General features: G+C 42.4%; 1 protein-coding gene and 1 long non-coding RNA gene across 4 annotated transcripts in view; both read left to right on the top strand.

The window, feature by feature from the left end:
- Positions 1 to 23,399, top strand: part of LOC133452679 (uncharacterized) — a 29,274-nt gene extending 5,875 nt beyond the window's left edge. Inside the window, exons 1-10 of one of the 3 annotated variants that reach the window (XM_061732218.1) lie at positions 13,797 to 13,916; positions 16,548 to 16,685; positions 16,978 to 17,130; positions 17,904 to 18,056; positions 19,940 to 20,080; positions 20,218 to 20,367; positions 20,997 to 21,140; positions 21,917 to 22,024; positions 22,123 to 22,199; positions 22,294 to 22,674. In XM_061732218.1, coding sequence (XP_061588202.1) covers positions 13,859 to 13,916; positions 16,548 to 16,685; positions 16,978 to 17,130; positions 17,904 to 18,056; positions 19,940 to 20,080; positions 20,218 to 20,367; positions 20,997 to 21,140; positions 21,917 to 22,024; positions 22,123 to 22,199; positions 22,294 to 22,368 — 1,197 coding nt within the window. In that variant the 5' untranslated portion in view covers positions 13,797 to 13,858 and the 3' untranslated portion in view covers positions 22,369 to 22,674. Of the gene's footprint in view, positions 1 to 13,796; positions 13,917 to 16,547; positions 16,686 to 16,977; positions 17,131 to 17,903; positions 18,057 to 19,939; positions 20,081 to 20,217; positions 20,368 to 20,996; positions 21,141 to 21,916; positions 22,025 to 22,122; positions 22,200 to 22,293 lie in introns of those variants that run through there. The other 2 variants (XM_061732217.1, XM_061732216.1) reach the window with 2 other exon arrangements.
- LOC133452680 (uncharacterized) lies at positions 1,604 to 3,369 on the top strand. Its single transcript, XR_009783272.1, has 5 exons — positions 1,604 to 1,738; positions 1,887 to 2,033; positions 2,883 to 2,990; positions 3,089 to 3,165; positions 3,254 to 3,369. It is a non-coding gene; the product is annotated as an uncharacterized LOC133452680 (long non-coding RNA).
- Positions 23,400 to 23,896: the final 497 nt, after the last annotated feature.

Raw genomic sequence — 23,896 nt, 5'->3', positions numbered from 1 at the left:
CAAGTTAATCCGTGGCAAACCATTAATCTGTTCAAAAGAAAACAGGCTATATTTGGTATAAAAATGTTTAAATTCAAATTAAGGTTGGACAATTAAGGAAGCTAAAATGAATTTGGCAGAGACAGCTTAGCTAGTCCAATGGTGCATAAGGGCAATTAAGGGAGGGTAGGGGGTGCAGTGTGGGCTAATATTAGAGAGAAGAAAATACAACTCGAAAATGTATTCCACTATAAACTCATTGATTTAAAAAAACATTTGGATCACAAGATATACTGAGTATATCTGAAGCATAACTGAATTGCTAAACAGTAAATAACTTCTTCTCATTTAGCTGGCAATGAAGAAATTATAAGTTAAATTTTTTTAAATGCCTGTGACAGTGAATTGTTGCTGTGGACTGCTTCCTTAACACTTTTCTCATGCATCACAAGTGGGCAACATATTGAAAGATGAACATAGTGAAATGAAAGTTATGTTCTGTATCCATGTAGACACCAGACTAAAGCCAACTCTTTTTTGGCACATGTAAATCAAGATAGCAAGTTTTAAAGGATGAAATTCTTTGTTTTGTTGGTTTGTTTTCTTAAACTTCTCATGAAGTGTTTTCTTTTTTTTTTTACATGTACAAAAATAAAAAAAAATCTAATCAAATCAAACTCTTGTTTTCCTTAGCAGGAATTTTGTCCGATGTCAGATGCCTTTGTTTTCAAGAGCTTTTGAACCTGTCTTAGAATTTTAAAGCTACCCACTAAAACTTTTTATTTCTTAGCCTCCTTATACATAAGTAATATGAATTAAATCCATCAAGGGTATAAATCTTTTGTTAACACACACCAGTTACGTGTTCTGACTCACATCTGTTGATTTGTAGTGTGCGTTTCTCCAGGTTCCACCCAAACGACCTGCACTGCCACATTTACACCTTTAGACGGCGATATTTCACTATTAGATGGCTGGCATTATTTAAATAATGTCATAATATTCATCCGATCTCTTCACAACAGTCTCTAATGCAAGTAGCAGTGATGCATCCGCACAGCCAGATGTGAGGGGGATTTACATTGAGATATTGGTTTTTCAGAATAACATAGATCAAATTAAATTGTTGTGATTAATTGCATTTTTCCCCCACAGGTCAAGTAGATCAAGTAAAAAAAAAAAATGAATGTATAACTGTATGTTTAGTGTTGAGTCAATGAATGCCATCTCCCCATGTCCTCTGTCTAGCATGTGAACAAGTATCATTAATAATGTAAGTTGCACCAAATACATGTTCTGGCATCATCTCCTCGCACATTCATGATTCATCAACATCCTTTTCATACAATCGTCCAAAGGTCATGACTGTAAGGTTTTTTTCCTTTGTTTGCAGATTAATGGAGGAAACATTGACTCCTCCTTTTTTCCCACTTGTTTTTTAGAATAATTTATTTTCTATTATTTATTTTCAAGGCACATTGCTTTAAATCTTCTCTCCCGAAATACTTTATCATCCTTTTGTCTACATGTATATTTATTTCCAACAGCAAATGTATGAACATCCTTCAAGTTTGGGGTTCTTTTTGCAAGTTGTTGGAGATGTTGTTTATTTGACCATATGTTACAGGCTGTGCAGGTCCACCAGAATTGTGCTGCGCTGGTCAGAACAGCAGCTGCTTCAGGCCGGGGTGTGGTTACTGTGATCAGATCTGTGTGCAACTGAATGATTGTTGTACTGACTTCACCTCAACCTGCACATGTAAGTATGTGATTTCAAAGCACCTGCAGTGCTGCCATTATTTCATATGAACACATCCACAACGCATAATCTTGCATAACATGGAACAGCAGTTAAAATACAATGGCATATATATTTTCATCTTAATCCTCCGATCTCTTCACAACAGTCCTCATTGCAAATAACACTACTGCACAGCCAGCTGTGAACACATCAGCTTCCATTGTGTCCTCTACAACAAGTCCCAGCCAAACAACCAACATTGACACAACGACTCCTTCAGATGGAGCCATTATATCACTCTCGACATCTACAGGTTGGTCTCTGTCCATGTAAAACATTTTCATGAGTCATGACAAAACAAAGGTGGCTCAACAAGGCATTAAAGCGAGTTAGCATGCTGATCACGAGGGTTTTCCTAAGAGAAGCACAACCACCACAGCCATCCCTGCTGTGCCGTACATCAACTGTGTGTGAAAAATGTCTACGGCCGTTTACGCTTAAGGTGGAGTAAGACGCCTGCTTAGGTTGGCTCCACTGACTTATCGCAAGTCCTGTTAAAATTTTTTGATTTAATTTTTTTTGGACAGATTCTTTTTAGAGGAAATTAAAATAAAATGATAAGGGAAGCCAGCAGGATGTGCTGGCTCGTGCAGGGGAACATTTTTTTGTTTACATATTGCCTCAAGTTATAAATATTTTAGATCTTTGCTTCCATGTTTTTTACATACTAGTAGACATCATGGCTGAGTATGTCCCCCTTGAAGCGGTGGTGCACCAATCATAGTCATGGATCCAAACTGTCAGGTTTTCATACAGACTTGCATAGTTTACTTTCAAAAAGGGAAAAAAAAACAAGAGAAACAAAATGTTGAAAAGGGTAGGGAGGCAAGATTGTTTCCTTCTTAGCAGACAACAACAAAGCCGATTGTCAATGTTTCCATCTCGCAGTGCCTTATTGGCTTTGCACTAAAATAGTGGGAAAATCGTCGTGGAGTGACCTTGAAGATGGTCACTTAAGCTTTTTGAAGCTTTTGCAGTTTCTTTGTGTGGACATGTATCTTTGTGTTCCACTTGCCAGCCATCCTGTTTCTGCGCTGATAGATTCCAGTAGACCTTGGTGAGTGTTTCACCTCTGTTACCACCTGTTGTCTTGTACTTCTAGCAGGAACAACACTATCTCAGGCCACTACAGCTCTGGACACCAGTAATACCACACCAACAGTTGACAGCACCTCTGATATTCCCATCGAAATCACGCCCAAGAGCTCAGGTAAAGTTAGCATCATTGACAAGACTTGTATCTATTTCTTTAGTGGTTTGTATAGTGACTTATACATTATTTGGTATATTGGTCTTCTCCTCAAACAGTGATACTTCAGTTAAAAGCCTCTCTTCCATCCCTTAATGCGGATAATCAAGATGAGATTTTTGAGGCTATTTCTAAAGTAAGTTCAAATCTCAGTCAAATATGCATCACGTAGTGTCACAAATGCAATAGGATCACATAACCAACAACTATATTCTCTTTCTCAGTTTTTATCCCAGGCACTTCTGCCAAGGAACTGTGAGAGCTGCACATTGACAATCACACAGTTCAAACGCACCTGAGTTGCAGCCAGTAAAGGGACCAGCTTCAAAAGACTCACCAAAATCATACTCTTGCGTCCTAGAACCTTAAGAACATACCTTATGATTTAGTCAGTGGCACATATTAACAGGACTAGCTATGAAGTCAAAAATTGTTGTCCGGGGTGGATATCATATCCAGCTTGTAAGTCACTTGTAAATATTTAAATAAATACAACATGGAAAAAGGAGTTAATTGTGTTTTCAGTCTGAGTCTTTTTGCTGGTGTCGACAAGATGGCAAAGCATTCTTGCAGCTGTGAATTGTCTTGATAATAAAATTTGTAATGTACAGATACCTTGTTGTTTCTTTTCTTTTAATGTAAAGCACTTTGTGTTGCACTTTACCTGCATGAAAAGTGCTATATAAATAATAATAATAATAATTCATTTTATTTAGAGGCGCCTTTCATGTCACCCAAGGTCACCTTACAGGATTAAAACAAGAAATACAATTAAAGTACATTTTATAAGTTAAAAACACAAAAAGACATCCGTAAAAGCAGCAATAGACAGCATAGAAAAGAAAAAGTAAATAAAGCACTTAATAAACAAACTGGTGAGATGTATTGCACAATGTCCGGTCAGAGTGAGTGGGCAAGTTTGAATAGGTGAGTTTTGAGTTGAGTTTTGAATGCAAAATAAAGTTTAAGTTTAATGTACAGATACCTTGCCTAATCTTCACTGCAACAAGATGTAGGCAAACTTAAATAAGTCTCCTGATGTAGTCCAAAAAAGTGGATGACATCAGTCCAGCTCTGAGGTCTTTACACTGACTGCCTGTCCCTCAGGATAGACAGAAGTTCTGATGTTGGTCTTTAAAGCTCTGAATGGTCCAGCACCAAAATACATCAGTGACCTCCTGACCCAGTATGAACCTTCCAGACCCCTCAGGTCATCTGGATCCAGTTTTTTATCAGTTCCCAGAGTCAGAACCAGACTTGGAGAAGCTGCATTCAGCTTCAATGCTCCACAAAAAAAACTCCCAGAACACGTCGGACCAGCTGAAACACATCTGAAGACACGTCTGTTCTCAGCTGCCTTTGAGTAATGCTCTCTATCTGCACTGGTACTACAAAACTTAAAGGGGACCTATTATGGCATCTAATACCTATTTTAAACAGGCCTTGTATGTCTTAAAAACAAACTTTTGATTGTTTTTGCTAAATAAATTAGAAATTCAGCCTCTAAGCCATGTCTTTATCTTCCCCGTTTCTAACCTCCTTCTCTATGCGGGATTCTCAGTGGGCGGGGAGGCTATGATAATGAGGCACTGTGCTGATTGGCTGCCTGAATGACGCGATACACCGCTACGAAAAAATGGCGGAAGCTCCAGCCGGCGGAGTTAGTTGTGGGCGTGGTTTCATGCATCGGTCCGTCATGACGTCATGACAGGAGCAGAATCTGAACGGCTCGTAGAAGCCACATGACACAGGATGCCTCACCCGGGCGGCTGTACAGACACTGCAGAATATGGTTGCTTTCCTCCTTCTCTTAGTTGGCAGGCTGAGGGGAGACCACTTTATATACCTATGTTAAAGCAAGAAAAAACGTGTTTTTCATAATAAGTCCCCTTTAATCATATTTTCATCAGTTGTTTCATCATTTCTTTCTTTTTTCTTTAAATTTTAAATTATGTTCTTTATTTAAGTTTTAATGACTTCAATTCACCTTGTTGTTCAATTGTGCTATAGAAATAAAGTTGCTTTGCCTCCTCAAGCCTGTTAAGTTGTCATTGAGGTATAGCTCCACAAATAACCCAATAAATGTATATGATAGGGATGTCCCGATACCATTTTTTTCACGCCGAGTACGAGTATTTTAATTTGTGTACTCGCCAATATCGAGTACCGATCCGATACTTCTACCACAAAAATAACTAGGCTAAAAATGCAATGAAAAATGCAATGAATTGGAAGACAGGTTTTATTTGCAACAGAAATTCAATTTTAAACAAAAATCAGCCGGGCGGTCTTTCCTCCGCGCTGTCTCATCGCATGTACATCAACTGCACATGTGCGGTGCTTCACCTGAAGCCATCCGTGTGAAACAACATAAACAATCAAATAGAATTAAAAGAACAGGCTAAATGAAATTATGTTACACACTCTTGTACAGTAGGTGGTGGTATGCACCTTAAAGTTGGTTGCGATCCGCCAATAAAACAGAGAAGAAGAAGAAGAACATAGACAATCCCATTGTTACAGTCCGGTTATATAGAGTGATACCCGTGGGTGAGACTGGCAGCGCCGTTTCAGGCAAGATAGTGATAATTAATGTAAACGGGATGTCACCAGGGTGGACTTATTTCAAGATAAGGGACGACAACAGAAGCAAGGCAGACTGCGGGCTGTCTGCGCGGCTAACGCAGCTAACGGCTAACCGGAATGTAACAAAGGGATTGTTTATGTTGTACTGGGAGTTACGTGGAGTGTTTAATAAAGTTCCCTGTGAGTAAGGGTAATACTCAACCGTCCAGTTTGTATAATTAAGGAAGATAGAATTAGAATTTACTGAAACATGGAACAGCCACAGAGCTGCTGCTCAGCCAGGCTGCAGACTGACCCGGGGAGCCGCGGGGTGGCTCAACATCTCCCCCTAGCGGCGCTAACCAGTAACTACAAGTATCGTTGCATGGTATTGGAGAATTTTTGCGTATATGAGGGCAGTATCGGCCCCCATACCGATACCAGTATCGGTGCATCCCTAGTATATGATCAGAGACATTAAAGTCTGTCCTCATAATTTACTTTTGTAATGGGATCATTTTGTCACTTGGGTTTTGTTAACCAGACATATAATATAAAAACTTTCTGTTTCTGCTCTCGGCGAACGCCGATGTTTATCTTCTCCCACTCCCTCCCTATATACCCTGCTGCTCTCCGTCTTGCGCTGTTGTGTCATTCTATTAGAGCCTCCGTTTGCATATCCAGGAAATTTTCTAAAATTATGGAATTGGTTAGTTGGTTTCTAAGTGCAAATTACCACATTTTTCTCGACGAGAAGACAGGGCAAAGGGGAGCCTTCTTGCCCCAACGAGACATTTGCTGCTGGATACAGCAGCTTCTGGCAGAAGTGGAGGGTCGTGTATCTGTCCATACTGTCAGTCGAGGATGTCGAAGATGCCTTCCTTATTCGGATTTCTGATAACAGGATTTCTGCTTTTTGGATTTGGCGTTACCTGGCATATCAACCATTTCTGAAAAAGTCAACAGCTATTCTGGCCCTTCCAAGGCTGCCTGACGTTACACACGTTGTGTAAGCAAAATTGCAAACTGGACTTGATTCTTGAAACAAATCACAGGCTAGCTGTGGTTTTTGAACTCATTGGCAGGCCTTGGAGAACCTGGAAGCTCAGCTTGGTAAAAATTGACCACAAATTCGGCTGTTTGGAGTCGCCATTGAGATGAACCAGAGATACTTTTAGGGAGATGGAAAACTGGAGTCTGTCTGACCCAAATACAATTGTTATTTATTTTGTTTTTTTTTTTCTACCTTGTCTGCACACATATTAATGGTCAATACCATGCTGGTAGGAACCTAAGGCATATATATGTGCATTGTTACTATTTTTAATATATATACATATATATATATATATATATATATACGTATACATGCGCATACATATATATACACATACAAATTTTTTGGGGGGGGGGGGGGGGGGGGGGGGGGCATCCGCTGCTAAACCAGGAAGCAAGAACACACATGGAGGCGCACGTCGAGCACTGGAAATCTGCAAAAAAAGAAAAGAGAACAGACACGAAACGGAACCGGAAGAAACCCGAGCAGCAACCGCCCCAAGTCTCGAGATCCAATCACAATTTGAGCTAAGCTACCGCGATTAACTAACCCCAAAAACTACAGAGCCAGCATGCAGGTGAACGAGCGTGTGTGTGTGTGTGTGTGTGTGTGTGTGTGTGTGTGTGTGTGTGTGTGTGTGTGTGTGTGTGTGTGTGTGTAATAGTCCTATCAAAGCTCCACCTGAAGTGTATTTATAGTGAGGGAGTGGGGGGCAACCCCGCCACCCGCGAGACCAGAGGCCGACAAGGAAGAACCCGGAACCCAGGCCACCAGCAACCCCACAGAGGGTGAGAAGAGGGCGGGAGGAAACCCACCGCCAGCAAGGCCGCCCCCCCCCCACCCCAGCGGCAGCCGAGGGGACCCGCGGGCGGGCCCCCCACGGGTTTGTACAAACCCAGTTTTTTTTGTTTTTTTTGGGGGGGGGGGGGGGGGGACATCCGCTGCTAAACCAGGAAGCAAGAACACACATGGAGGCGCACGTCGAGCACTGGAAATCTGCAAAAAAAAAAAAAAGAAAACAGAGCAGACACGAAACGGAACCGGAAGAAACCCGAGCAGCAACCGTCCCAAGTCTCGAGATCCAATCACAATTTGAGCTAAGCTACCGCGATTAACTAACCCCAAAAACTACAGAGCCAGCATGCAGGTGAACGAGCTTGTGTGTGTGTGTGTGTGTGTGTGTGTGTGTGTGTGTGTGTGTGTGTGTGTGTGTGTGTGTGTGTGTGTGTGTGTGTAATAGTCCTATCAAAGCTCCACCAGAAGTGTATTTATAGTGAGGGAGTGGGGGGCAACCCCGCCACCTGCTGAACACTGTCTCTGCTTCTCTTCACGGGGGGCTGGGCCGGGTCAAACATCCCGTCGTCCACGCGCTGAACCGAACTGAACTCTGTGGAGGGGCTCGGGAACGGAGCCGCTGAAACGAGCGGAGCCAGAGGGGAGAACAGGGTCGCCTCGCCCGCCGCATTTGAGCGTTTCAGGCCAGCCGCTTCTTCCTCCTTACCACTTGGGTGGAGGTCGGAGGTGGTTGTTCAGACCGAGTCCCATCTTGGGATGTGGCCTTCCTCTGCGAGGGCCTTTTGGAGCCGGTGCTCTCGGCGGAGCCTGAGGAGCTGCCTCAGGTTTGGGCAGCCTGGGGATTTTGAAGGTGGGAGGCGGCCGTGCCACGGCCTGGGCAAAGGGTTGACGAGGAGTGACAGTGGGTGCTCTTCTCGGCAAACACAGCTTCAGGGCTTCATCTTCCCTCTTCCTTTCCTCACACCTCTTCTGCATCGACATGACTGCCGTGCCGAAGACGCCCTGGGGTGTTATGGGGGTGTCGAGGAGGTCTTCCTTCTCCTTTGCCGACAGAGTGGTGAGATTGAGCCAGCGGGCTCTCTCCTGCAACACCATCAACCCCATGGCTCTGCCCTGTGATTGGATCGCCACCTTGTGAAGGTGGAGGCAGTGGTCGGTGATGACACACGTTTCCCCATAACGCAGGGTTAGGTCAAGCTGTCATCTCCTCCTACAGCTCGACCTGGTATGCCCTCAGGAGGGAAGTGACGTTGAGAGCCCGGGCCGACAGTCCAGCCGCCTTGTACGCCTTGTCAGTAAGGCTGGATTGAAAGCGGTCGCCTTTGGATGGGAGTGCGGGCCCCGCTTATAACAGGGATGCTTTTGGGTGGAGGTGGGCCACCACCACAGGCTCCACCGGAGGGATGTTGCGGAGGCCATGGCTCTCCATTCCCTCGCAGTCAAGCATGGAGCTGCCTGCCACAGGATGCTTCTCTCTGTATGGCTTGTTACGCCAAGAGACAGCAAATTCCTCCAGCAACTCTGGGAAGATCGGCAGGAGCTGTTTCCCTGTTCTCTTTAATTTGGGCAACCTTTTCCCGTCGTAACGGGACAGCGTCACCTCAGCTTGGATCTCGGACCACTGGATATTGAGCTTAGCAGCGGGACGTTGGCACACGTCCTGCATGTCAAGATTCCCTACAGGGGAAGATGAGCCGTCCGCTGACGCAGGTGCCGTTGTAGGCTGGGGTTTTGCAACCCGGCCCAACAAACCCAGAGAAGAGTCATCGTCCTCATCCTCGTCGGTCAGGAGTTCCCATACACCGTCCGAGTCGTCATCCGCCCTTTCCACCGGGTAATCAAGCAGACTGGCCGCGAGGCCGGGCCCACCTAATTCCTGGCGGAGTGGGTCAACGAGGCTGAATTGACTTCCCCAGCTTGGCCCCGCTTCGGTTTCGGGAACCAACGCGGCAGCGAGCTCCATTTGATCTGCTGCTTCATGAGAGGTGCGCTTCGCAAGCTCCCGGTGTCTAAACCATTGGCGCCATCCTGGGACCTCCTCACTGTGTTGGATGCCCTTTCAGCCTCACCTTTTGAACCACTAGACCAGGTGGACTTGAAAATGTTGACTTTAAAGACAGTGTTGTTGCTGTCTTTGGCTTCAGCAAAATGGGTGGGTGAGATTCACGCACTCTCAGTAAACCAAGAATGTACGAAGTTCCTTTCAGGACATACAAGGGTGACCTTACAGCCTAACCCGGCTTTTATGCCTAGGTGTTAGGGCTATGTTCCCCTATTGATCTTGTGTCCTTCTTTCCCCTGCCATTCCCCTCAGATGAGCATCGGCGGTTATACATGCTGTGCCCGGTGCGGGCTTTACGTATCTATATGGACAGGACCAAGAGCTGTAGGAAAAGTGACCAGCTTTTTGTGTCTTGGGCAAAGAATCAGACAGGGAAGCCAGTTTCTAAGCAGCGGCTTTCTCACTGGATTGTGGGAGCTATTGCTTTGGCTTATACCGCCAAGGGTTTGCAAGCACCAGAGGGTCTGCGTGCTCATTCTACCACGGATCTCACTACCTCATGGGCTCTTTTCAGAGGGGTCTCCATTCAGGAGATTTGCGCCGCAGCAAGCTGGGCCTCTCCACACACCTTCGCCGGGTTTTACAGGCTTGATGTTACAGTTTCCCCATGGGCTCATTCAGTGGTTGGTGTGGCTAAACCTTCGTAGGGCTCATCCTGGGACAGTTAGTCCTCCGATAGCATTTTCCCGGATGACACTCGGGTAACATCTGCCCAGCAATCCGGGAGTCAGTATTTTCCCAATGTGAGACACGAAACGAATGCTATGAAAGAGAACTTTAGGTTACTTGCGTAACTCCGGTTCTCTGAGTAGCATGAGTGAGTGTCTCACTAGAACACCCTCCTTGCTCATTCGTAGCGAGGAAGAGGTGAGAGTTTTTGAATGACGGGCAGCGCAGTGTCAGGTCCCTTTATAGGGGGCGGGTCTCTACCCTCCCTGACACTGACGTGCTTAGTTCCAGCCAATCTTGGCTGGCAGAATGTAATAGGAGCTTCTGATGAGGTCACGCCGCGGGCGTTCCCAATGTGAGACACGAAACGAATGCTATGAAAGAGAACCACCCGCTCGCAGCGCCATCTCGGTCCTGTTCTCTGGTCTCCGAAGCGTTGAACTGCTTCATACGTCACTCAAGTTCAAGCGTCAGTTGTCACATGACCAATTCACTGACTCAGTCAGTGAATACCAGAAAGCCACATGAGTGAAAATGACAAAAAAAAAGGCCTTTGACAGAAGGGCAGTTTGGGCATCTGAGCAAAGGGGGCGGGTGCTTAAGCACCCTCCGCACCCCCCTCTGCACGTGCATGGTAAACCTTCAATGTGAAGCCCTATCCCTATGTCTAAAACATGCAGAGCAGTGTGCCCCATGGAACATAGAGTTGGGGAACCACTGGTCTGACAGATTTGTTACTTATCTTATTGCCTTCATAAACTTTCGGCTCCTAGGGTTTCAATCTGCTATTTATTTTTATTTGCGTCAACGGGAGAGAAATGGCAAATGCATCAACCTTCTGATTGTTGTCTTATGTTCTAAAGTCGTAATCTTTTTAACTGGATGCCAAAGCCGATTCAAACAACTGTTAACCCTTAGCTGCAGCTATCTACACCGTTTACATCCAGATTACATCACTGCTGTCATTGTGTAAAACCTGCTCCGAGGCTCTACAAAGATAGTATGACTTGATTAGCTCCCCATGACTTTTGAACATAGTTAATAAGCCCCAACAGATGGTAGCTAGACGTACTTGAAAGCGCAAACTACGTCTAGATTTGGGCTAAAGAAATGGCATATTGGGAACTCAAATTTGTTTGGTCCTTTCTGCATTTTAATATAAAGTTCACTTTCAGAGGAGGCATTAAAAGTGAAGCTGAAATACAAAAGTTATATGTATAAAGGTTTGCTCCTATTACTTCCATAGAAATCAAAAGGGTAATTAGCCAAGTGTTACTAATTTGCACTTTTTCATTACACATTATCAGCTACTTTTATAAAAGCATACATTTTGGGGGAATTTGCTGGTCTGACGTATTAAAGGGGATTATTTCAACAAGTATTTTTAATTTTAATGGTTAAAATTGCTTCTAATTTCTGTGTTTTGAGATCATTATGCAAAACATCATCTGTGAAGGCTGGAGCACTGTAAAAGGCATCCAATTATTTTACTTGAGCCAAGGGAAATGATTATTTGCTCTGTCAATCAGCCAACATTTCTGCATGTTTTTGTGGTAATTATTTGCACTCATCTCATGCATAGCCTACTCGGTGAGAGTGACAGGTGTTGTAGCTTAGGATACTTTTTTTTTGTTTTATTTATTTATATCGCGCCTTTCATGCAGATCAAATGCAACTCAAAGTACTTTACATTAAAATGTGGACAGAGCCAACAACCTCAACCTGTTTTTTAACAGGTTTGATGGAGTCCACCCTACCCCTGCATCCATCCCCCACCATTGTGTCTGCTGCGGCTGATGCCCCTGCTCCACTGTCTCCTGGAGGTAGCCCCTCCCCCACTATGGTACCCACAGTTACAGCTACATCATCCACTACTGATGGCCAACTACCACTGTCCTTTACAGCAGACGAGGTGGGGGCGGAGCTCAGGAGACTGTGTACAGTGAAGGCTGCAGGCACGGATGGAGTGTGCCCAAGGCTCCTGAAGGACTGTGCAGCCCAACTGGCAGAGCCCCTCCAATGGATCTTCAACAGGAGTCTTCAAACAGACAAGGTCCCAGTGCAGTGGAAAACATCTTGTCTCGTACCAGTGCCCAAGGTGGGGCACCCAGCTGAGTTGAATGACTACAGACCAGTGGCCTTAACATCACACATTATGAAGACTCTGGAGCGGCTGGTCCGCCGTGTCCTGAGGTCAGAGGTCACTGATGCAATGGAGCCACTCCAGTTTGCTTATCAGAAGCATCTTGGAGTGGAGGATGCGGTTCTGTACATGCTGCATCGGGTCTACGCCTACCTGGAGGAGCCGGATTGGGGAGGCAGCCTTGCAAACAAAAAGTGCTATTTTGCACTTAGTTTTAACCTTTTATCTCATGTTTATTTTATTGTCTGAGTGGAAGTGTGGTTGTTTTCCATGTTTTGATGAGCTGCTGGACAGTTGAATTTCCCTTTGGGGAAGAATAAAGATCTATCTATCTATCTAAAAAGAAAAAAGAAACAATCCCCCTTGACCCCCCCACTCTCTGTACCCTCATTCATACAACACACATACACACATCATACTATACAGATGCATACACCCCAGGCAAGGCTGGTGGTGCATGTCTCTGTTATGATGGAGGTTAGAAGACAGAGAGTATTTTGGCCATATACTTTAAAAAAAGTGTCTTGTTATGGTACATTTTCCACATCACCTCCCACACATTTTAACACTACATCAAGGATGAAAGCCATCTGTAATGATCACTAATTTCATGTCACTCTGGGAAGGATTATAATGATTATAAGATTGCAATGTTCAAACTGAAGGGAAGTTGCATCTCACACTAGACAGGCCTGACTTAAAATTTAGCATGTTAAAGTTCATATTTGTGCAATTTGTCATAATTGGCAAAAACCGAAGAATATCAACACCTAACCTTTCAAGACTGGTGGTGGCAGATTGAATTCTGTGTACAACAGGGTGATGATCCCCAGCCCATCTGAAAATGCAGAACAGAATAGCTGGAAAAGAACCCAAAGTCTGCATCTGAACCTTGTTGAACTGCCACGGCAGGACGTTAGGCCCCACCATAGCAGTTTCTCACAGTCTCTCAGCAATGTGAAGAACTAAAAGTGTCCAGAAAATGATTATGATGACAGTGAGTTGTCTACGCAAAACTTCTTCAGAAATGTTTTAATGTGTAACTGAAAACTCTTTGTCTGCTGAATCTCCACTCCAGTCTCCGGCAAGGAAAGTTTAATTGTAGAGCACATTTCATGTACATGGCATTTCAAATAGCTTTTAAATAAACCCACAGCGAGATGCAATAACATTAAAGGTCTACTTAAAATAGAATTAAAACAACTAATAAGGTTAAACAGTGAAAACTAAAATAGAATAGGGCGGAGAAAATGCACAAAATGTAAGTTCCAGTGAAAAGCAGGGAATGAACAACTGTTTTGATAAGCAGTGGCACATAAAAAAAAAACAGAATGCTTCCTCTTCATGTATGGATCTGACGGAGGGAACCTGAGATCTCTAAAAAAGCATTCCTGACATTACTGTGGGTGTAACTGGAAAACTTTTATCCAACATCGGTAAGAGGAGTAAGAGGAAATGCAGAACTTCTGAGTTTACTTGTTCACGTCTGTCTCAGAGTTATCACATGAGCCTTGGCTTTTCAAATCAACCACCGAATCATGGACCGACTGACACTGCATCTCTTTCTCATGTCAGGGTTACTAACCTGCGATCATGGTAAGCAAAACATGTTTGATATTTTGCAGCTTCATAAAGTAAAGATGATGCATAATTAGGCCTATTTAAAATACGGAATAATATGGGTAACTTAAAAACTGATTCAAAGTAGGAAAAAAGATTTTGACGAGCTCCACGGACAGATTTTCAACCATAGCCAGGATATTTTGTCAGTTATAGGTGGTAAATGTGTAAATTAGAAAGCTCAATAGAAAAACTCAATTCAGTGAATTGTAAATGTGTTCCCATCAAATAAAGGTGTTTCTTAGATGTAGCATTACAATTAAAAAAAAATCTGGCATAAATTGAAAAAATCTTGCAAAATGTATGGCACCTGATTAAAGAAAATGTAAATAAGAATGATATTAATTCTGGGCAGTAAGTTCAACAAGTGCAAGTGTTAGTGCATGGATCTGGTAGTTCCACATGTCAGGCACCTTGTCCTTATCCATGTATCTTTAATATTCAAAGGGAATTTATTGTTCTTACTATTGTACCTGCTGTGAGTGTGTTGCATATGTTGTAGCACCAACAGGAAGCACATTTTGTAACACTGAATTCCCAAAGTTAAAGCTGAAGTCATTTTCTTGAACCCCAGATTTTGCTTCACCACACAAGGCCCTAGAAAGTAATGCTCTCCAGCTAGCAGTTGAGTGGATCTAACTGTCTGCAAACCATCTGCCTACATCTCCCAGGACGGACGGAGCAACAACAGTACTCGGTTGTGAGCCGTCTGCTCAGAAACTCAAAACTGCCACTTCATGCAAGTCCACAGGGCTGACCTTTCGTTTGCAGCGCTTTTCTGTTTAACTAGTATCTGCCAGAAGGCCCAAATGCTTTAAGTGTAGCCCTGAATGTAATTTCAATAGCTGAATGACAATTTGAGACGCCAATCAAAGTTCGGGTGGGACAATGACATCTACTGTTTGTGTCTTTTGTAAAAACCTTTCAATTCAATCTGTGGCATTGAATGCATCTGCTCCACATTGAGAATAAACAGACAGACACACACACGCACACACACACACACACACACACACACACACACACACACACACACACACACACACACACACACACACACACACACACACACACAAACACGCATGATCATATACATACATGCATACACACACACAGACATACACACTGGCTTGTTCACCTGCATGTTGGCTCTGTAGTTTTTGGGGTTAGGTAGCGGTAGCGGTAGCTTAGCTCAGACTGCGATCAGATCTCAAGATTTGGGTTGATTGCTGCTTGTGTTTTGGTCGGCTCCGTGCCGGTTTCGTGTTTTGTTTGTGGTTTTTTGTTGCAGATTTCCAGTGCTTGACGTGTGTCTCCGTGTGTTCCTGCTTCCTGGATTGGCAGTGGATGTCGCCCAAAAAAATAAAAAATCACTGGGTTTGTATGTGTATATTTATGTATGTGTATGCATATGTATGCGTATATATATATATGTATATATATTAAATATAGTAATAATGCACATATATATACCTTTGGTTTCTACCTTCATGGTATCAATCATTATTATGTGTGCAGACAAGGTAAAAAAAAAAAAAAAAGAGAATAAACAGGGCTAGATTTGTGAATTCAAGCCAAGCCAGCAAAATAAAGCTAGATAAAACGAATTGTACTGAGGCTACCTGAGCTAGTCCAACGGTGTATACTGATCATTTAAGAAAAAATATTTGAGGAAGGTAATATTTGAGGAAGGAAGAAAAATGAAAAGAAAACCCTTTTAGAAGACAAGATACATTGTCAATATCTGAGGCACAATTGAAGTGTTTTACAGTGAAGTACTTAAATATTCTTATTTAACTGGCTAGAAATTAAAAAAAAATATATATATTTTTCCACAATTACTTTGAAGACTTCAACTGTAATTGGAGAGGACCATATTCACAGGAAACAGCTCTACAAATTGTTTTTTAAAATAATATTTAAAGACAGTTTAGCAAATCTGAAAAGGGAAACCATGGACATTCCCCAGTTATGATAAGGAGTGATAAGCTACATTGTTCTAATGTCTGTGGCAGTAAAAAAATGTTATCTTTTGGGACTGTGTGTTTTGGCTGAGAAATACTTCCTCAATGCTTTTCTCATGCATCACAAATGAACTCTTCCAAACAGACTGAAAGATCGCAAATGTGTCGTGATGTTCCAGTTAAAGGTCAAACTAAAACCTGACCCTTTCGGGTCCCCTTCAGGAATTTCAGATAATGTCTTTCCTTTAACTCATTAAGAGGCCAATGTTTTGAAAAGTCTTGCATAGCCTGTGGCTGTCTGGAAATTTTTATGTTAGTCACTATAAACCTTTTATGTCTTCCCCTCTTCTCGCATTAGCGATATGAAATAAAACCATTGAGGATTAATTTTTTTAACACACACCGGATTGTGTGTTCTGATAATGATGTGTTGCTCCAGGTTCCAGCCAAACGACCAGCACTTACATATTTACACCATTAGATGGAGTCGTTTTACTGTTTCATCATTCGCTGTTCAATTTTTGAGGTTGAGCTCACAACCTCAGCACATCTCTGCACACACTGTATTCTTACAAACTGCAATACATGGAACATTTGAGGCACAGATATGTCTGCATTTAATAATGTGATCTCTTCACAACAGTCGCCCGTGCAAGTAATACTACCGCACAGCCGGTTGTGAACATGACGTCACCAGCCATGTTGTCTTCTACAAGTTCCAGCCAAATAACCAGCACCGACACATCTACTCCTTCAGATGGCTCATCATCGACAGCTGCAGGTCGGTCACTGTCCACAAAAACCTGTTTCGTGACAAAATAAAGGTGCCTCATTAAATGTCTTAGTAACTGTTTTATGTCAGATTTAAATTGAGGCAGCCTCATGTACATGCAAGATTTTTTTTTGTACACTTATGCAGCAATAATTTATATGTACATCAAACATCAATATTCTTTCAGTTTTTTTTATAAATAACTTCAAGTCACTTACATGGTATCATTTAGATATTACTTAAACAACATTGCAAGTATACTGACAGAACTACCTCCATCTCAATCATCTCTTTACAATAGTCTCCAATGGAAGTAGCAGTACTGCATCTGCACAGCCGGATGTGAACACATCAGCATCCTTGGAGACCTCGATAACAAGTTCCAGCCAAACAACCAGCACCGACGCATCTACTCCTTCAGTTGGCAACACAACATTAGCCCCTACAGCTGCAGGTTGGTCCCTGTCCAAATAAACCATTTTCATGACAAAACAAAGGTGACTCATTAAATGTCTTAGTAAATGGTCCCATCACTTGACAGATGTTTACATTCACTTGTTATAAGGAGGGGGGATGCTACTCAATAGTAAACATCACCCTTCTCCAATATTTTTGAGATGTGTTGTCCCCATGAAATTCAAAGTGAGCTTATATTTTCTATGAATAGAAAAATGTCTCAATTTCGAAATCTGAAGTTTATCATTGGGAATAAAATTAGATCCGTTTTTATCTAGGTAACATTCTGTCCCAACTTTTTTGAAAAAGGTCTAATGTTGGAACTATTTAGTTGTTCATTACAATATATACTATGTGTGTGTATGTATATATGTATATATATATATATATATATATATATATATATATATATATATATATATATATATATATATATATATATATATATATATATTATATGTGTGTGTGCGTGTGTAAAAGTATTTTCCTAATAGGTAGTAGGGGGATGGGGCTTTGGTGGTAACAGTTATTTTGCCTGCATTAGAATGTTTTATGTCAGATTTAAATTGAGGCAGCCTCATGTACATGCAAGATTTTTTCTTTGTACACTTATTCGGAAATAATGTATATGTACATCAAACATCAATATTCTTTCAGTTTTTTTCATAAATAACTTAAAGTCATTTAGATGGTATCATTTAGATATTACTTAAACAACATTGCAAGTATGCTGACAGAACTACCTCCATCTCAATCATCTCTTTACAATAGTCTCCTATGGAAGTAGCAGTACTGCATCTGCACAGCCGGATGCGAACACATCAGCATCCTTGGAGACCTCGATAACAAGTTCTAGCCAAACAACCAGCACCGACGCATCTACTCCTTCAGTTGGCAACACAATATTAGCCCCTACAGCTGCAGGTTGGTCCCTGTCCACAAAAACCATTTTCATGACAAAACAAAGGTGAACTTTCTCTTGTAGCGTTTTGCAGCAAAACTAGTGTCTGCCAGAAGCCCCAAATATTTTGAATATAACCCTAAATGTAATTTCTACCGCTGAATAACAATGTGAAATGCCAGTCAAAGTTCTAACATCTGCTGTACGTGTCCCTTAACAAAGGTGTTTGCAGTGTGACGTACAAGTTAATCCGTGGCAATCCATTAATCTGTTAAGAAGAAAACAGGCTATATTTGGTATATAAAGGTTTAAATTCAAATTAAGGTTGCAAAATAAAGGAAGCTAAAATGAATTTGGCAGAGACAGCTTAGCTAGTCCAATGGTGCATAAGGGCAATTAAGGGAGGGTAGGGGGTGCAGTGTGGGCTAATATTAGAGAGAAGAAAATACAACTCGAAAATGTATTCCACTATAAACTCATTGATTTAAAAAAAACAAAACATTTGGATCACAAGATATACTGTGTATATCTGAAGCATAACTGAATTGCTTCACAGTAAAGTACTTTCATCTTCTCATTTAGCTGGCAATGAAGAAATTATCATTTACAATTTTTTAAATGCCTGTGACATTGAATTGTTGCTGAGGACTGCTTCCTTAACACTTTTCTCATGCATCACAAGTGGGCAACATATTGAAAGATGAACATAGTGAAATTAAAGTTATGTTCTGTATCCATGTAGACACCAGACTAAAGCCAACTCTTTTTTGGCACATGTAAATCAAAATAGCAAGTTTTAAAGGATGAAATTCTTTGGTTTGTTGTTTTGTTTTCTTAAACTTCTAATGAAGTGTTGTTTCTTTTTTTTTTACATGTACAAAAATAAAAAAAAATCAAATCAAATCAAACTCTTGTTTTCCTTAGCAGGAATTTTGTCCAATGTCAGATGTCTTTGTTTTCAAGAGCTTTTGAACCTGTGACTGTCTTAGAATTTTAAAGCTACCCACTAAAACTTTTTATTTCTTAGCCTCCTTATACATAAGTAATATGAATTAAATCCATCAAGGGTATAAATCTTTTGTTAACACACACCAGTTACAGTACGTGTTCTGACTCACATCTGTTGATTTGTAGTGTGCGTTTCTCCAGGTTCCAGCCAAACGACCAGCACTGCCACATTTACACCTTTAGATGGCGATATTTCACTATTAAATGGCTGGCATTATTTAAATAATGTCATAATATTCATCCGATCTCTCTACAACAGTCTCCAATGCAAGTATGTAATGTAATGCATCCACACAGCCAGATGTGAGGGGGATTTACATTGAGATACTTGTTTTTGCAGAATAACATAGATCAAATTAAATTGTTGTGATTAATTGCATTTTTCCCACACATGTCTTGTGTTTTGTTTGTTTGTTTTTAATTCCCACCTTGAATGTTCACTTTCAACACAAATTTGAATGTATAACTGTATGTTTAGTGTTGAGTCAATGAATGCCATCTCCCCATGTCCTCTGTCTAACATGTGAACATGTATCATTAATAATGTAAGTTGCACCAAATACATGTTCTGGCATCATCTCCTCGCACATTCATGACTCATCAACATCCTTTTCATACAATCGTCCAAAGGCCACGACTGTAAGGTTTTTTTCCTTTGTTTGCAGATTAATGGAGGAAACATTGATTCCTCCTCTTTTCCCACTTGATTTTTAGAATAATTTATTTTCTATTATTTATTTTCAAGGCACATTTCTTTAAATCTTCTCTCCCAAAATACTTTATCATCCTTTTGTCTACATGTATATTTATTTCCAACAGCAATTGTATGAACATCCTTCAAGTTTGGGGTTCTTTTTGCAAGTTGTTGGAGATTTGTGTTTTGTGTTTATTTGACCAGATGTTACAGGCTGTGCAGGTCCACCAAAATTGTGCTGCGCTGGTCAGAACAACAGCTGCTTCAGGCCGGGGTGTGGTTTCTGTGATCAGATCTGTGTGCAACTGAATGATTGCTGTAATGACTACACCTCAACCTGCACATGTAAGTATGTGATTTTGCAGCACCTGCCATTATTTCATATGAACACGTCCGCAACACATAATCTTGCATAACATGGAACAACAGTTAAAATACACTGGCATATATATTTCCATCTTAATCCTCCGATCTCTTCACAGCAGTCTTCATTGCAAATAACACTACTGCACAGCCAGCTGTGAACACATCAGCTTCCATTGTGTCCTCTACAACAAGTTCCAGCCAAACAACCAACATTGACACAACGACTCCTTCAGATGGCGCCATTATATCACTCTCGACATCTACAGGTTGGTCACTGTCCATTTTCATGACAAAACAAAGGTGGCTCAACAAGGCATTAAAGCGAGTTAGCATGCTGATCACGAGGGTTTTCCCTGGGGGCACGGTGGCGCAGCTGGTAGTGCAGCCGTCTCACAGCAAGAAGGTCCTGGGATCCCTGCCGGGGGACGCTGTACCAACCCCAAGGGCCTTTCTGTGTGGAGTTTGCATGTTCTCCCCGTGTTCCCTTGGGTAGCTAATGTGAGCTACCATCACAAAAACATGCACACAGTCCTGGGCTATATCCTGTATCCTATATCCTATCCTGGGCCCCTCTGGCCAACCGGGGCGCCAGATGGGGTGGGGAGGATCTGGCCGGAATAACGTGATCCTTCTACGCGCTACGTCCGGCCGGAGAAGCCCCACCCTGTCTGGTGAAAAGATGCGGTCTGCTCACTCCTCAGGTTGAGGAGGAGACCTGAGCTCAGTGCAGGGCCCTCCCGGGGTTGGTAGAGGATGGCAATGCCCAGGACTGTCACTTTGGTAGGAGCACGGGGTGGTAAAAATGGGAAAAAACCGGGATAAAAATATTTAAAAAAAATTAAAAAAAATACACTGGCATATATATTTCCATCTTAATCCTCCGATCTCTTCACAGCAGTCTTCATTGCAAGTACCACTACTGCACAGCCAGCTGTGAACACTTCAATTGTGTCCTCTACAACAAATTCCAGTCAAACAACCAACATTGACACAACAACTCCTTCAGATGGCGCCATTATATCACTCTCGACATCTACAGGTTGGTCACTGTCCATGTAAAACATTTTCATGACAAAACAAAGGTGGCTCAACTAGGCATTAAAGTTAGCATGCTGATCACGAGGGTTTTCCTAAGGGAAGCACAACCACCACAGCCATCCCTGCTGTGCCGTACATCAACTGTGTGTGAAAAATGTCTACGGTCGTTTACGCTTAGGCTGGAGTAAGACGCCTGCTTAGGTTGGCTCCACTGACTTATCGCAAGTCCTGTTAACATTTTTTGATTTTATTTTTTTTTGACAGATTCTTTTAAGAGGAAAGGAAAATAAAATGATAAGGGAAGCCAGCAGGATGTGCTGGCTCGTGCAGGGGAACTTTTTCTTCTTCTTTACTTTTCCAGTGTCATTGTTTACATATTGCCTCAAATTGTAAATATTTTAGATCTTTGCTTCCATGTTTTTTACATACTAGTAGACATCATGGCTGAGTATGTCCCCCTTGAAGCGGTGGTGCACCAATCATAGTCATGGATCCAAACTGTCAGGTTTTCATACAGACTTGCATAGTCTACTTTCAAAAAACAACAAAGCCGAATGTCAATGTTTCCATCTCGCAGTGCCTTATTGGCTTTGCACTTAAATAGTGGGAAAATCACTGTGGAGTGACCTTGAAGCTGGTCACTTGAGCTTTTTGAAGCTTTTGCAGTTTCTTTGTGTGTATCTTTGTGTTCCACCTGCCTGTTTCTGTGTTGATAGATTCCAGTAGACCTTGGTGAGTGTTTCACCTCTGTTACCACCTGTTGTCTTGTACTTCTAGCAGGAACAACACTATCGCAGGCCACTACAGCTCTGGACACCAGTAATACCACACCAACAGTTGACAGCATCTCTGACATTCCCATCGAAATCACGCCCAAGAGCTCAGGTAAAGGTAGCATCATTGACAAGACTTGTATCTATTTCTTTTGTGGTTTGTATAGTGACTTATACATTATTTGGTATATTGGTCTTCTCCTCAAACAGTGATACTTCAGTTAAAAGCCTCTCTTCCATCCCTTAATGCGGATAACCAAGATGAGATTTTTGAGGCTATTTCTAAAGTAAGTTCAAATCTCAGTCAAATATGCATCACGTAGTATCAGTGTCACAAATGTAATAGGATCACATAACCAACAACTATATTCTCTTTCTCAGTTTTTATCCCAGGCCCTTCTGCCAAAGAACTGTGAGAGCTGCACATTGAGAATCACACAGTTCAAACGCACCTGAGTTGCAGCCAGTAAAGGGACCAGCTTCAAAAGACTCATCAAAATCATCGACGTCAAAACTCTTGCACCCCAGAACCTTAAGAACATACCTTATAGTCCAGTCAATCTAACTCAAAAAAGGGCCCAACCCAGGAGAAATTGCAATAGTAATGTTTCATAGTTTTTATTGGTCCAAATACCCTCCTGCATCATATATTAAAAGTATACCTTCACAGATTTAGTGGAACATGCTTTTTTTTTTTTTGCATTCATTCCACTCTCCAGTTCATTCATGATCACGCAACTCGTTACCAGGGGCCTCATTTAAAATGGACTGCGTAGGAGTCATACTAAAAGTGCACGTACGCCCAAAAGCCGAAAATGCCGGGCGCAAAAAAAAATCCGGATCTATAAAACCGCGTGCACGCAGACTTCCACGCAATGTTCTCTTTATGAATCACAGTCCACCTGGAAAGCTGCGCAGCTGACTCCGCCCCATATCCCGCCCTCAACACGCCCATAAATCCATATGGATGAGCCTACTGAGCATGCGCAGTGGCTTCCTGCAGCCTGTTAGGGATGAATCCGGATGAATGCGTCAGAATGAATGAACGTGTCGAGCCACCGTGCCACTGAATTTTGCTGAGATCTGAGATCTAGAAGTTGTGGATGATGTGGAGAGAGGACAGTGAAACGAGATTATTTGGTGGTCACTGTAAAAGTAGGAAAAGTATATAAATAGTATAAAATAAAGCGAGTGAGTGGCAGCACGTCGTTGCTGCCCGTTAGTGCCACGATCGCACGACGCAATTTCCACTGGGAACAGGGGGGACATGCCCCCCCCACTTTTCAAAATGATGTATTTGTCCCCCCCACTTTTTACAGTTTAAAAACCAACGGTAGGCTCAGCAAATCATCAAGACACTCGGGACGGCGGCCCGGCAGCCCCCGCTCCCCCTCCTCCCTCCCGTCTCCCCTCAGAGCTGCTCTAGGCTGTTTTATGGTTCCGCGTTATACCAACGCAGAGCCTACGGCGTAGGGTACGCGGCGACGCGCACCTACGCCGGACCCTACGGCGTAGGCTCTGCGTTGGTGTGACGTAGAACCATAATTCCGGTTTAAAAGTAAACAACATGAGCGCACGTAAACTTATCCTCATGAACGCAATTGTTATATAGTCCAACTTTCCTTATTTTATTCAGAATGATGTCTGCCTGTCATGCACGGGTACGTGCGCTCATGTTGTTTACTTTTAAACCGGAATTATGGTTCTGCGTCACACCAACGCAGAGCCTACGGCGTAGGGTACGCGGCGACGCGCACCTACGCCGGACCCTACGGCGTAGGCTCTGCGTTGGTGTGACGTAGAACCATAATTCCGGTTTAAAAGTAAACAACATGAGCGCACGTAAACTTATCCGTATTGAACGCAATTGTTATATAGTCCAACTTTCCTTATTTTATTCAGAATGATGTCTGCCTGTCATGCACGGGTACGTGCGCTCATGTTGTTTACTTTTAAACCGGAATTATGGTTCTGCGTCACACCA

Source organism: Cololabis saira, chromosome 10 (genome assembly GCF_033807715.1).
Source record: "Cololabis saira isolate AMF1-May2022 chromosome 10, fColSai1.1, whole genome shotgun sequence".
NCBI classification, from domain to species: Eukaryota; Metazoa; Chordata; class Actinopteri; order Beloniformes; family Belonidae; genus Cololabis; species Cololabis saira.
The sequence above is the reverse complement of the archived record's forward strand: the minus strand, read 5'-3'. Positions and strand labels throughout refer to the sequence as shown.